Here is a 12,844-nt window from a genome sequence, read left to right as displayed (position 1 = left end):
CCTTGGACAAGCCGGCCTCGGACACAACACTGGCCATGGTAACAATATATTATATGCCCCAAATTAAGTAAAAGTTTTGCGGTTCATACTACAGTCCGACCTCTCTTATCCGGACACGTTGGGACCAGCACCAATCCGGATAAGGGATTTATCCGGATCTGGGAGACCCAATATTAAAATACACGCAGCTGCTGCCTCCGGCTTCCCAGGCCAACCGCGGTACCTACACGTTATCTATTGTAGTGGGCGTACAGACCGTATTCACTGCAGTGTCAGTGCAAATTATAGGCGGTATTTTTATGGAAATGAAATTGATCGATGGCCAAAACTGTTGGATAATTTACCTGCTAAAATGATTGCGGTAAACATTGAGCATACTTCGAAAGAAAGAGAATGACTCGATGAAACTAAATTTTACAATTAGATCATCGTGGCGGGTATCGCAGCTTCGCAATGTCAGCCATTGTTACCCTGACTGTAGGCTCAAACATGATAGATGGCACTGTCCGTATTGAGGCCTAGCGTTAGCTAGCAAGACATGTGTTGTTTTTCCCGGGAAACAAAAAGAGAATGTGATGAAATGTTTGCGCTGCGCCCTGATTTACTTGAAAATTATCTTGCCTAAGTTTTTTCGGTGATTTGGGTGAGATATTTTCTTAATAAAAATGTTGGTGTAGGTAGACTATATTGGAAAATATATGTAATTAAATTGAGTTTGCGTGTAGGTTTGAGTTTAGATTGAAATCTCATTTCCTCATGTACTAGTATACAAATAGCGAATAGGCATGAGTGCGATGGTGCGAGATTTCGCATGAGGTGAAAGAAAGATGCTCTATTCAACGAGGCGTTAGCCGAGTTGAATAGAGTGTTTCTTTCTTTCACCGAATGCGAAATCTCGCACCATTGCACGAATAAGAATATTCGCTATTTGTGTTGTACAACGCCTCGGAGTTTAGCGAATTTATGAAAAAACAAATAGTTTTTCCTGCAGTAATCTATGAAAAGGGAGCAAAAATATGGAAAGCGAAAAGCAAAATCCCACAAGCGAACACCTCGGGCAGCATTGCGCATTTAGCCAGCAGGCTATACGCGTATTGCACCTGCATTTTTTCTGAGCGCAATGAATTGAATCGTATTGTGACGTCACCTCCTAAAGCCGTGCAACGGTACATTTTGGATGGTACGTCTTTTGTGCAACTGTACGAATGTTTGACATTCAGCCTCCCATTTGCTCGCGTACAACAAGCTAAGTAGGCGTTGTACAAATTGAATTAAAAAAAAAAAATCTTGGCAAGTGTGCGTCCGGATAATAGAGAGATCCGGATAAGGGGAGGCCGGATAAGAGAGGTTGAACTGTACTTCATCAGTTTTTAACCAATTTTCATATGAAATTTGGCTCACACATTGGTCTTGAAGGAAAGATGTACAGGGGTGGTATTCTGAGATCCATTTTATCTCAGATAAAATATAATATTTCATCTCCGTTAAAATCATTTAGATAAAATACCCTTAAAATCCCTTATGAAATAATTCCTGATTGTACAGGAATAATGTTAAAGTGTTATTCTCAATAAATGTATCATTTTTCTTCATTTTCATTTCAATATTCGAAGTTAATTCACTTAGGAATATTGATGAAATCATTGTCACCAAGGTAAAAAAGCCCCTTCCCTCTTTTAAGTTTATTTTATTTTTCTTCAAAGTAACATGGGCGCAAGCACATCATCCGCGTTGCATTGGTAAAATATGCGATTGGTATGTCTACACAGGCATTGCTCTTACGCATATCATCTACATGTAGGCCCTATAGATACACAAGATAAAATTTATATGGAAGAAAAAATTGCAAATTTTATCTGAGAGATAAAATGTCATCTCAGAACACTAATTTAATTTTAAGAAATAAAATGACCTCAGAATACCGCCCCAGAACATCTTTTTCCATGTGTTGGAAAATGTGATGCCTTGGTACATGTAACACCATATCATATGTCAAAAAATAAGGCAGAAATCTTGCGTTTTGAACTACCGTTTTTCTTCATCTGTTTTTAGCCAATTCTTATATTTAGCTCAGGCATTGGTCTTGGGGCAATAATAGGCAAGACATATTTTTTCCATGTGTTGGAAAATGTTGTCATGGTAATGGTGGGGTATTAATCACCTTCAGGGATAACTCTAGTGTAGAGTGAAAATCAGGTAAAAATTTGCGGTTTCAATTGCTTCATCAGTTTCCAACCAATTATCATGAAATGTGGCTCACACATTGGTCTTGAGGTAAAGATGTGCATATTTTTCCATATGTCAGAAATTGTGTTGCCATGGTAACAGCATGGATATTTTTAAAAATCGCCAAAACTCTTGTGGTTTGAACTTCTTAATCAGTTTTAACCGACTCTCATGATAGTTTGTATATGTAGCTCACACATTGGTCTTAGGGTAAAAATAGGCAAGACATATTTTTTCCATGTGTTTGAATCTGTTGCCATGGTAATGGCGGGGGTATTAATCACCTTCAGTGATGGTTCTAGTTTATTATTTAGGATAAAATCTGTACTTAGATTCCCAGTTGTACATGTATGTGTTTTAAAATGCATCATCGCCTTGGGTCAGATCATGCATTGGGGACTCATGCTCCCACATACATGTACCTACCGATATTAGAAATACCATTGACATTGAAATGCTGGTTGTATAGAGTTCTTCAAGGTTGTATTCAATCATTGTAGAAGTAAATAAATTTGTTTTCCACATGATCTGTGCAGTCTAATTCTAAATAGTAATGATATTATTATTAGCTTTTTCATTTGATTTTATGATTTCAATCATCGCAGCTACGAAACAAGTGGCCGTTTGCAGTAACTTACCTCGGAGTAAATGGTAATGATATCATTGGCACCCTGGACAACATGGTTTTCCAGTTTACACCAGACACCACTGAAGGTAAATCAATGCAACAGTGTTAAAATTACTTTTTATTTTTAGGAAGCCATTTCAAAAAAATTTGAGAGCCATTTTTCATTATAACAGAGCCAGAATTTGTACCCAGAGAAATCCTTTTCATACAGTAATTTTAAATTTTTTATTTGATAAAACCTCACTTGAAAATTATTTTATGAAATATTGAATGCATCGCAGCCTGACAGTGTCGGCTATTTTCAACGGTGCAATGCAATATCTATGTGCAGAGTTACACTTTCAATGCTAATATTGTATTAGGGGCTGGGAGTGATTTTAAAGAATAATTGACTAAATGTATGCAGAATTCATTAGAGCATTGGAATCACTCACATGGCTAAACAGTGATCCTGGTTACTTCCAACAAGTCATAGACTAGCACTGCCTTTCTGTTGGGACTACTCCACATAGGATGTTTCTCCTGCCCCAGCCCAGTCACTGTGTGGGGACTGAATGCACTGATCAAATATACGTTGAAAACTTGAAAAAAATGAGGGAGCTTTTCTCAAAAAGCAGGTTTGAGGGAGAGGAGTTAAGTTAATGCACCCTTTCAAGACATCCGGGGGGTGGGGGGGGGGGGGACTTTCGCAAAAGGCTATGACAACAAACATGACCAAAAGTGAGTTTATACAGTACCCACACTTCGCAACAAGTGGTCCTAAGAAATGAGTTTTGTCAATGTAATATTCTTTTTTTTTTCCTAAAATTATTAGGCAGATTTGAACCCGTTATCGGTATAAAAAGGGGTTTTGGTGAAAGTAAATATTTGATTCTCAGGAAGGATTGATCCCAGGTAATAAATCACCGTTCAGTGTCTCACCATCTGCATTGCAAGTTCAAATGTCTAAATCATCTCCAGAAATGTAACCTGTACAAAGTCAATGAAATGAGGAATTAATAATATTTCACACTAATGCAATAAATATGCACCAGTCAAATACTCACAATAGCGGCTTAAATTTGTGTGTGTGTCAAAGTTGTGCAGACAAACTTATGAGCTCATGATCATCTATAACATGATAACATTTTGTCTGCACAGATGGAGACTATCATTAAAGATTCAACATAATCAATGCATATCTGTAAATGTAAGTACATCAATTTGTTACCCAATGTGTAAGCACTTTAAAAACTTTTCAGAGTGTTGTTGCACAATGTCGAGTGCTGGCTTATAATTTTATTCATATGTTTTTATCTAGGTGGGCAAATCCTTGATCGATCACCCTCTGTCTATGGGGTTTATTTCCCCGAAAAAGTACCTAATGCCACAGTCGAAATCTTCAAACTCTTCGAGGGACCAAGCGGCTCAGACATCACAGCCTCCTTTTCAGAGAACTACATGCGTTCTTGCTCTCAAAACACCTTCAAGTCCAGTGGGAGCGGAAAGAGGGAATTCCTAGCTGTTCTCTGTAAGATTAGTGAAGTTAATGGCACTTTAATTATCACAGTCTCCAGTGACAGCCTTGGCCTTACCAACACCTTTAGTGTAGCAGTCGTGTCGGACGAATCAGGTAAGATTCTTGTTGTTATATTTTCTCACCTCCACGGCAGAAGCAAGCTTTATTTTGGTTATCTGTTTTACCACACTTGAACTGAATATATGGATTTTTGAAGGCCAAGTGAATAGTACTGTGTGTCTTGATGAATGATTTACAGGAAACCTTGCTTGGCGATTTAGTGTATGATTTGATTTTAATTGCATCCATTGTCAAGTATTCTGTAAAATATTAGAGATTCTTATACCCCCCTTTCTTTACATGTAGAACTTGCTGAGTGTGATCCATCGGAGGTTAACAAATATGACCATGAAATGGCCGAGTACAGGTATGATTTCAAGCAGTGGCTAAATAGTTCTGTGGTAAGTTCGATTTTCTTTCCCATGTTGTTACTTATCAGGTGCATTTTATTTATAATGTGTTTCATGACTGACCCCTATTTTATCACACTTTATTTTGTGGCATCTACTGGTGTAATATATATTTTTTTAAATGATGGTAATAATCCATGACCACGCTCAAAAGCAAGTCAACTTTTTTTAGTGATTACTGGAGAACTGACTGAGGGATCAACCTAAAAGTTAGTTTATGTATGCATGGTATAGGGTTGATGGTCTGATTTTATTTTGAGGTCATGAGGTCAAAGATCTAAGTGGTTATTATATACCTGAAAATATATCTTTCTTGCAATGATTGAGGATTGTTTCAAACTTGACAGACGTGTGCTTATGAGTTAGGATTACTTAATTGGATTTTGGGACCAAAAATATCAAAGTTCGAAGGTTATTGAAATTACAAGTTTGATATTATGTAGCAGTGGCAGATGCATAGATTTCTACTGTGTGCAGCCAAGAATCCATCTAGTCAATAGTTTATTTTTATTTCATCAATTCTTTTACCATTGTGTATATTTGTTCTTGGATTTTTGTGTCTTCATTTTAATATTTAATTTTGTATTGGTTCATCACATCAAAATGATTTTTTTTTTGACTGAGGAACCTTTGTTGTGTTCTATTTGACAGACTTGTGATGATGGTACAATAGAACCCTGTCCGAGTGCCAGCAAACCTGGAATCTAGGACCCCTCAATTCATCCAAATAGTCAATGGCAAGTTTTATCAATCACCTCATTTGTCGAATTTCATCAGATAGCTAATTTCTACTTTGAGGCCTCACCCACCGTGAAGCAATCACCAAAATCCCCCTCTGATGTTATTCTGAATTCAGAGTAATCCCGAATCTAGAATCAGCCGTTCGTTGGTGACTTGTGCAAAATGCATGGCAAAACAATTGTAAATGTTGAAATGCTAAAAAGAAATGTGAAAAAACGTTAGTCGTGTGGATGGGTTTTATTATTTGCTTTTAGTTTTATTTGCATAATTTCTATTAAGGCTTAAAAGGTTTGGTTGGAAATGATATTCTATGATATACATGTATTTGTTTGAATATTTTTTAATTGTCATGGGAATAGTTTGGGTCGCATTACCCTCGTGCGAACTGTATATGGAATATATTTATATGGGTGTAAAAATGACAAATTATTTGCTGTCTTTTGTGCATAGATATTGAGTCCTACAATCCTCTTTCCTTATGTCGTGCATTTTTTTTGTACCAGTGTTATCATTTTTTTAAATTTAATACGCCAAAAGTAATCAGTAGCGGCAGCCCTTATCTTTGCAAGGTAAAAACAGTTGTGCCTGCATTTCCAAGGCAATATTATGTACAAGGAATTATTGATTCTCTCTTGATCACCATTGCCCTGGAAGCATTTCATGAAACGAGTAGTCAGAGATTTTTCTCTTTGTTACAGGCTACTGAATCCTTGCATCTGATTGGCTCAAGAGAAAATTTGAATTTCACTGACTAAATGCTTCATGTTCGTATTACTAGTAAACTACAATTCAGTCAATATGGATGGGAGTCCTTACCCACCACTTTTTATTTATTTCTTGCCCATAGAACATTATCTCTTGCCTTTATTGTATCGTGATTTTCATGCAATTCCCTGTGATTTTTTTTTAAAAGGCAGTTTATTGGTTGTATCCATAGAAAATGAAAGACATGCTATTTCTCAAAAAAAATAATGAGAATAAGTACTTTATAAGAAATTGTCTTTACTTTCATTTATAAGATAAAGTGATGGATCCTAATGATTGGTTGCATGCACACATGACCAGTCATTTATTGTACCTAAGCCATAGATATGCTAATGACTGGTGATGAGTGGTCATAGTTAAGTCTAGTGACTGCTCATGGCTTTGAGACAAGGATGGTTTATCAAGTAACAAGGATCCACATTATCTTATAGAATATAATACTATCTTATGAAACATAATACACATTATTTTGCTTGGGCAATAGAATAATTACCCGCATTTGTTACCTTTCAAATTGTTCCAATTGTACCTTGTGTAAGTCTTACTAATGACCTGGATGATGTGTATTGTCATTTGTAAACTTTGCCCTAACCACACACACTGATGAAATAGTTGATGGTGGGAATAAATCTGTATATTCCCTGGCCGTGAATGTCAATATTATGAAACATATCAATCTAAAATAAGCATTCCTAATTTAATATATTGTTTAAAGTTGTCGGAGTGAATTTTCAAGCATGTTTATGTAAAGCTTTTATTTTTCAATGATTGCTGTTTAAATGCCAATGGAAATTTCTTATAAATTATAGTTAGATGCTCTTGAATAGGTATAAGGCTTGTAGTGAGTAATTGAAATCAGTTAAAATAATCCTTGTTTGCTGCATTGTAAAAATGGTATTAAAAAAAAACAAAGATGTAGATGTTAAACTCTTATGATAAAAATATAAATGGTCTTAGAGATTTTGCATCATTGAGAAGATAATCATCGAACAAACATCTAAACAGTGTCTACTGTGGATGTATATTATTACATGTATATTGCAGGCATGTGTATAGAATATCTGTAATTGATTGCTTTGCTAATAATACTATGTATATATTTAATAGGAATTCACCATGAATAAATTTAAACATGCATGCTATAAATGCTTTATATTCAGAGAACTACCGGTATGTCATAAGTAACCAAGATTGAAAAAATGCACTTTTTGCTTCATCTGCACAAATGCATTGAGCATTTGACTTTTATGGTAAAGGTAAACATGTGTGTATTGATGACAATACAATTGTTCAATATGAATGGTTTCCTAGATTGAGTTTACTACAAATAAGTGTAAAACAATGTTCATGTGGGTTATTATTAGAAGTGATCAGAAGCGTCTATATCCAGCATTCATATTAAATTGTGTGTCAGTAATGCATATTTCAGTTACATTTCAAACCATATTTACCATTGCAGCTACATGTATGTGTATAATGTGTGAAGAACTAATGTGACAAAATAGCCATATTCTGTACAAGTGATAGTTGCAGGTAATAATTGAGAAATGGAAGTATGAAAAAAATGAAAGCTGAAATATCCAGGTTTCTCAAAGATTGAGTGCTATCGCAAAATACAACTAATAAAAATCAATCAAGGTGTTCAGATATGCTAATCATGTATTATTATTAGTGTCTACTGGAAGCATGTACATAAAGCATTTATATAATTTTCCTAGCAAGGATTATGCCAATTTAAACTGCATTTGAAAAATTATATTTACCATTGCAGCTATTACAGCAGTTGTGTCGTATATGAACACTCCTTTATTAAAAATAGATGCATGTATTTGTCACAGAACAAAAATGTAATACATTATTAATCGAGATTGCATATTGAATCAACTTTTCAAAAATACAAGGTTTGCTTTTTTTTTTTTATCATCTCATTTTTAGAAAATGGATGAGATGGGTCCGAATACCATAGCTCTATTAAGGTTATTGGGAAAGGCAGATGGTATTTTGAAAGACAAGTGCATTTCACTGGCAGAATGTAAAGATGCATGTACGAAAATGAACTACCGGTACAATGTGGTTTTATGAATACATATGAAAACAACAAACAGTATTGTAGTGCATGCGATACTGTAGCACGTACTTGATAACCCGTGATTATAGATGCATTTAAAGCCTACCTGCTTTCAAAATAGTTTGTTGATTGATGTCATACTTTGTGTTTTAGAATTAAATGATATTAACATGGTCATGTGATTTTTCATGTGACTTGTTATAGCCGTAATTGGTAAAGGTTGTGTATGTATGCGTATGTATGGCTATACTTAGGTTTAGTACCTTTAAAGGAGAATGAAACTCTTGGAGCAAGTTAGCTTTTGTGAAAGCAGAAAAATCAAAGAATAAGATCAACAACAGTTTGAGTAAAATAGGACTAGCAATAGAAGAGTTATGAGCATTTGAATGTCGAGATCACTAATGCTATGGAGATCCTCCCATTGGCAATGCGACCAAGATCTATGATGTCATAGATGAACAACTCTCCCCTTTTGGACACTGAAAATATACCCCAAAACATCTCTTTTTGCTCATTCTAATCATATGACAAACGATTCATCAATGATATAATGTTGTGAAACCTCTGTACTTGTCCTCTCATAAAGAGAACACCTCACCTTGTGATAGACTCTATAAAAGTGAGAATATAAGTGAAATAAGTACTAAAGTAATGAGGGAGTTGTACGTGTGTGACATCACAGATCTTGGTCGCATTGCCAATGGGAGGATCTACATGGCATTAGTGATCTCAATATTCAAATGCTCATAATTTCCTATCATTCATTCAATCTTCCTCAAACTTTCAACAATATGTTTCTTTGATTTTTCTCTTTGATATGGATTAAGCTGGTTTCAAGGGTTTCATTCTCCTTTAAGTGTAAATGCATGGAATGTATATATTAGAAGGGTGGTAATCATCAAATCGTTTATAATGTATTTTATAAGATTCATATTAATTTTCATTATGATGTATATACTTGAACTCAGATGTGACTTTCTTGTTTTTTCTGGCAATACCATTTTGGAAAGTCTCAACCTTAGATGAAGTCAGTTTTTATTTTGGAATTTAGGAAACAGGTCACTGAAGTAAAAAAAAAAAATACAACTGCAATTTGCAACTCTGACATGCAGTATTCAACATTGATAAATACAATGAGAATCCTTGTCATTCTCCAATACCTGCAAAACAATTTTATATCGGATATATTTAGAGAATAGCTAGAAAGAAAGGGAGCCTATTATAAGATACATCACATATTAAACGTGGTGTGAAAAATTTTGAAGAAGTAAAAAAATAAATAAATGAACGTAGAAATATATTGAAATAAGGTTTGAAATCATTAATTGGCAACAGACTGGGAATGCCAATCCATTCCTTCATCGATTCAAAATTTGCCTTTCCTATCTTTAAAATTTGTTTTGACATATATACAGTGTATACTGTGTGATGAGGCATTGCAATCAATCTAAAAATAGCAGCTGTAAAAGTTAGAAACAGTGAATTGCAAATTTTAGGAATATATCAAATAGTCCGTAGAATTAATGTTATTCTGAAAGTCAGAGAATAAACCAACGGCTAGATTGGACTTATCCCTTAAAAGATGATCACGAATTTGGGATAGTTCATTTCAGAATATGGTTTGTCATGTAAATTCTGCTCTTTTCTGTCATGTTATTTCAGTGAATATATAATGCTATATTTAAATTTACTTATACATGTAACTTTATAAAAAGAATAAGTGTCCTTGTTCACTGTGCGTGTGTGTCAAAACACTGTAGCAGTTATCATGGAAGGCACACCACAGATACCTATGTATTATTACCTAGTCAGTAGTTTCACGCCTGTCCACCTGGGTCGGTATTCAACTCGATACTTAAGTTAAGCCAGAATTTAAGTATTTTACTCATATTTTGCAAAAGTAAAATACTTATCCATCTTTGGTATTCAATTGCATTTTTTGGCTAAGTATTTTGCTTAAATACGTGTCAGCCGCCTATCAGACTTAAGTCTGGGTTGCGTGCAGTATACAAATGTGATACGCTCAGTCATTCATTCTGCGCACAGATGGATACATACAGTTCACGTCATTTGACTTCAACTTTATGACGTCGCAATGGTTATTAGTGAGTATTTTGCTTAAATTTGGCTTGATTGAGTAAAATACTTACAAAATCAATGCTTTGAATTGAATACTGGCCCAGTTATATAAGCCTTGAGCTATTGTGTCACTCTTATTATTGAATATAAGTACAATTTTGGTAACTTTTACCAGGATGCCCCTTTGACAACTTGGGTGACGAGTGGCAAGCAAAGATCAACATCTCCCTGAAAGCATGGTCACACACAAGGGGAGGGGGAAGTTGTTCCCACCTTCTCAAAAATGTTAGATTTTTTAAAATATGCTTCTTTATTGCAAATGTTCACAAAATATGTGTAAAATGTGCACCAGAATCTTTGTGTTCAATTTGAAAATTCTAGTCAATTCAATCTTTTTATTTTTTACATTAACCATAACCCCCATATCGTATGTGGCATATACCAATATGTCTTACACATGACAAATAGAAAACATCTAGGCAGAAAAAAAAGAAAAATGCAGAGAGCATCCTCATAATCAGCTCAGTTGATTTGCTTCCTCACCTTCCCCCTAGGAAAAAAAATCCTGGTGTGTGACCCCATGGCCAACTGGCAGGTTGACGGTGGGATGAGATTTGAATTCTATACCTTGTGATTTACCGGTCATTGCCATACACACCAGACCACTACACCTCTTTTGGCTTCAGTCACAACTCAGTGCGGAGCCGACCGATTAGTAGCCTGCTCGGGCGCTGCTGGAATTTAGGCACCACTTAACATTTTTTTTTAGAAGTCGAGCGGGCTGTAATATCGGTGGCCGAGCAGTGCCCTGTTGATTACCCATTACTCTTGGCCAAATCTGGGAACTTTTCTGTGTGGCGTCCAAGCAGAGATCGTCTGACAACCCACCAATTCCCGGGCAGTGTCCCACTGGCCTATTTAAGTAATCGCCTGGTCAGTCTTGAATTTGCCGCAAGTTCATCGACCGATTTCTGAGCAGCTGGCAACTGGCCGATGACCGCTCTACAGCCTTTGATCCAACTAGTTCAGTTTTTGACCTAAATCGTTTGACAGCGACCATTCGAATACATCGATGCCCAGACGGCGACCAGCCGGGCACCGAGCGTATTTAGGGTGGTGAGTGAAAAGTGAGCAGGCACCGCCAGAATTTTAAATCTTGAGCCGCGACCCAGCGATTCCATCAAAACCAGTAGTGCCCAGACAGCCGCCACTTGATGCCCGGGCTTCATTGGCTAAAAACTCGCCGCCCGGTCACCCAACAGGCTAATTTTGGGGGTTGTGACCTTAGCCTTTTCATGTGTAGAGTGATGTTGATCTCTTCATATAAATATTGTGAAATGGTGTAGATAATCAAGAGTGTATTTGATGGTATTTTATTTATTCAATATGGAAAATTTGTTTGATATCAACAAGGGGTTACATCCACTTTGTATAGATTATATCAGCGAAAAATAGTATTGCCTATCAGATCAGGCATTTACAGTTATGTAAAAAAAATTTTTTTAATGTTTCGACAATCGATAATTACTCATTAAATTGAGATTATTTAAAGAAGAGTACTTTGATCTGATATCAATGACTTTTTTATATTTAAAAAGTGAATTTAGCCCCTTCAAAGATACATTTTGTAAAATATACTCAGAGAAAAAAAATTCTCACTCTTTTGATTGACAGCTCAAATTAATTTGCCTTTGTATTTTGTCTTTCTGTAATCCTATTGTGTATTAATTACTCTTTGCACAATATAATAATAAATAAATATGTTTCCAAATTATACAAAATAAGCAAGAAAAATTGATGATATGTAATGAGTTGTTTATTTGGAATATTCTATCAATAATTAAGTGATACAGGACTGTATCCCTGATGCTTTATTTTTTTGGGGGGGGATAAACTAATAGGACTGCAATCAGCTACTCTCTGAATTTAATGGATACAGAATAATCCCAGATTAGCTGTGAAGAGTGACCTGTGATTTCTGGAATTAGTTTATTTAATCTGAAATGATTAAGATTCAATTCTTGAAGATATTAGTCGAAATCAATGGGCTGGACTAACCTGGATTGATCACTTTTTACAGCCAATTTAGGTCTTTATTTAATCCATGAAATTTTGAGCGTTTTTTTCATTTATTGAGAATAAATATTTGTCATATATTGAAAAAGCATATAATGATCAGTCTTTTTCAATTCATGCTGCCTGCTCTGGCAAAAGGAAGCAAGTGCTCATGAAACAAATTTGAGTGTATTGAAATATTGCATTATACCCAACAAGGGGAAATACTAAATTTCAATAGGGGGGGGGGGGGGAGATGATGTTGGTCAGTGTTTCTAAGAATGGATTGACAAGCAAGAAGATAACAATTCTCA

General features: G+C 35.4%; 1 protein-coding gene across 1 annotated transcript in view; it reads left to right on the top strand.

The window, feature by feature from the left end:
• Nucleotides 1-10,038, top strand: part of LOC129261571 (uncharacterized) — a 33,064-nt gene extending 23,026 nt beyond the window's left edge. Inside the window, exons 9-12 of the mRNA XM_054899629.2 lie at nucleotides 2,832-2,940; nucleotides 4,155-4,466; nucleotides 4,719-4,813; nucleotides 5,474-10,038. Coding sequence (XP_054755604.2) covers nucleotides 2,832-2,940; nucleotides 4,155-4,466; nucleotides 4,719-4,813; nucleotides 5,474-5,530 — 573 coding nt within the window. The 3' untranslated portion in view covers nucleotides 5,531-10,038. The remainder of the gene's footprint in view (nucleotides 1-2,831; nucleotides 2,941-4,154; nucleotides 4,467-4,718; nucleotides 4,814-5,473) is intronic.
• The last annotated feature ends 2,806 nt before the right edge of the window (nucleotides 10,039-12,844 follow it).

The sequence above is a fragment of the Lytechinus pictus genome, chromosome 5 (assembly GCF_037042905.1).
Source record: "Lytechinus pictus isolate F3 Inbred chromosome 5, Lp3.0, whole genome shotgun sequence".
In the NCBI taxonomy this organism is placed as follows: Eukaryota; Metazoa; Echinodermata; class Echinoidea; order Temnopleuroida; family Toxopneustidae; genus Lytechinus; species Lytechinus pictus.
This window is presented reverse-complemented; position numbering and strand designations above follow the sequence as displayed.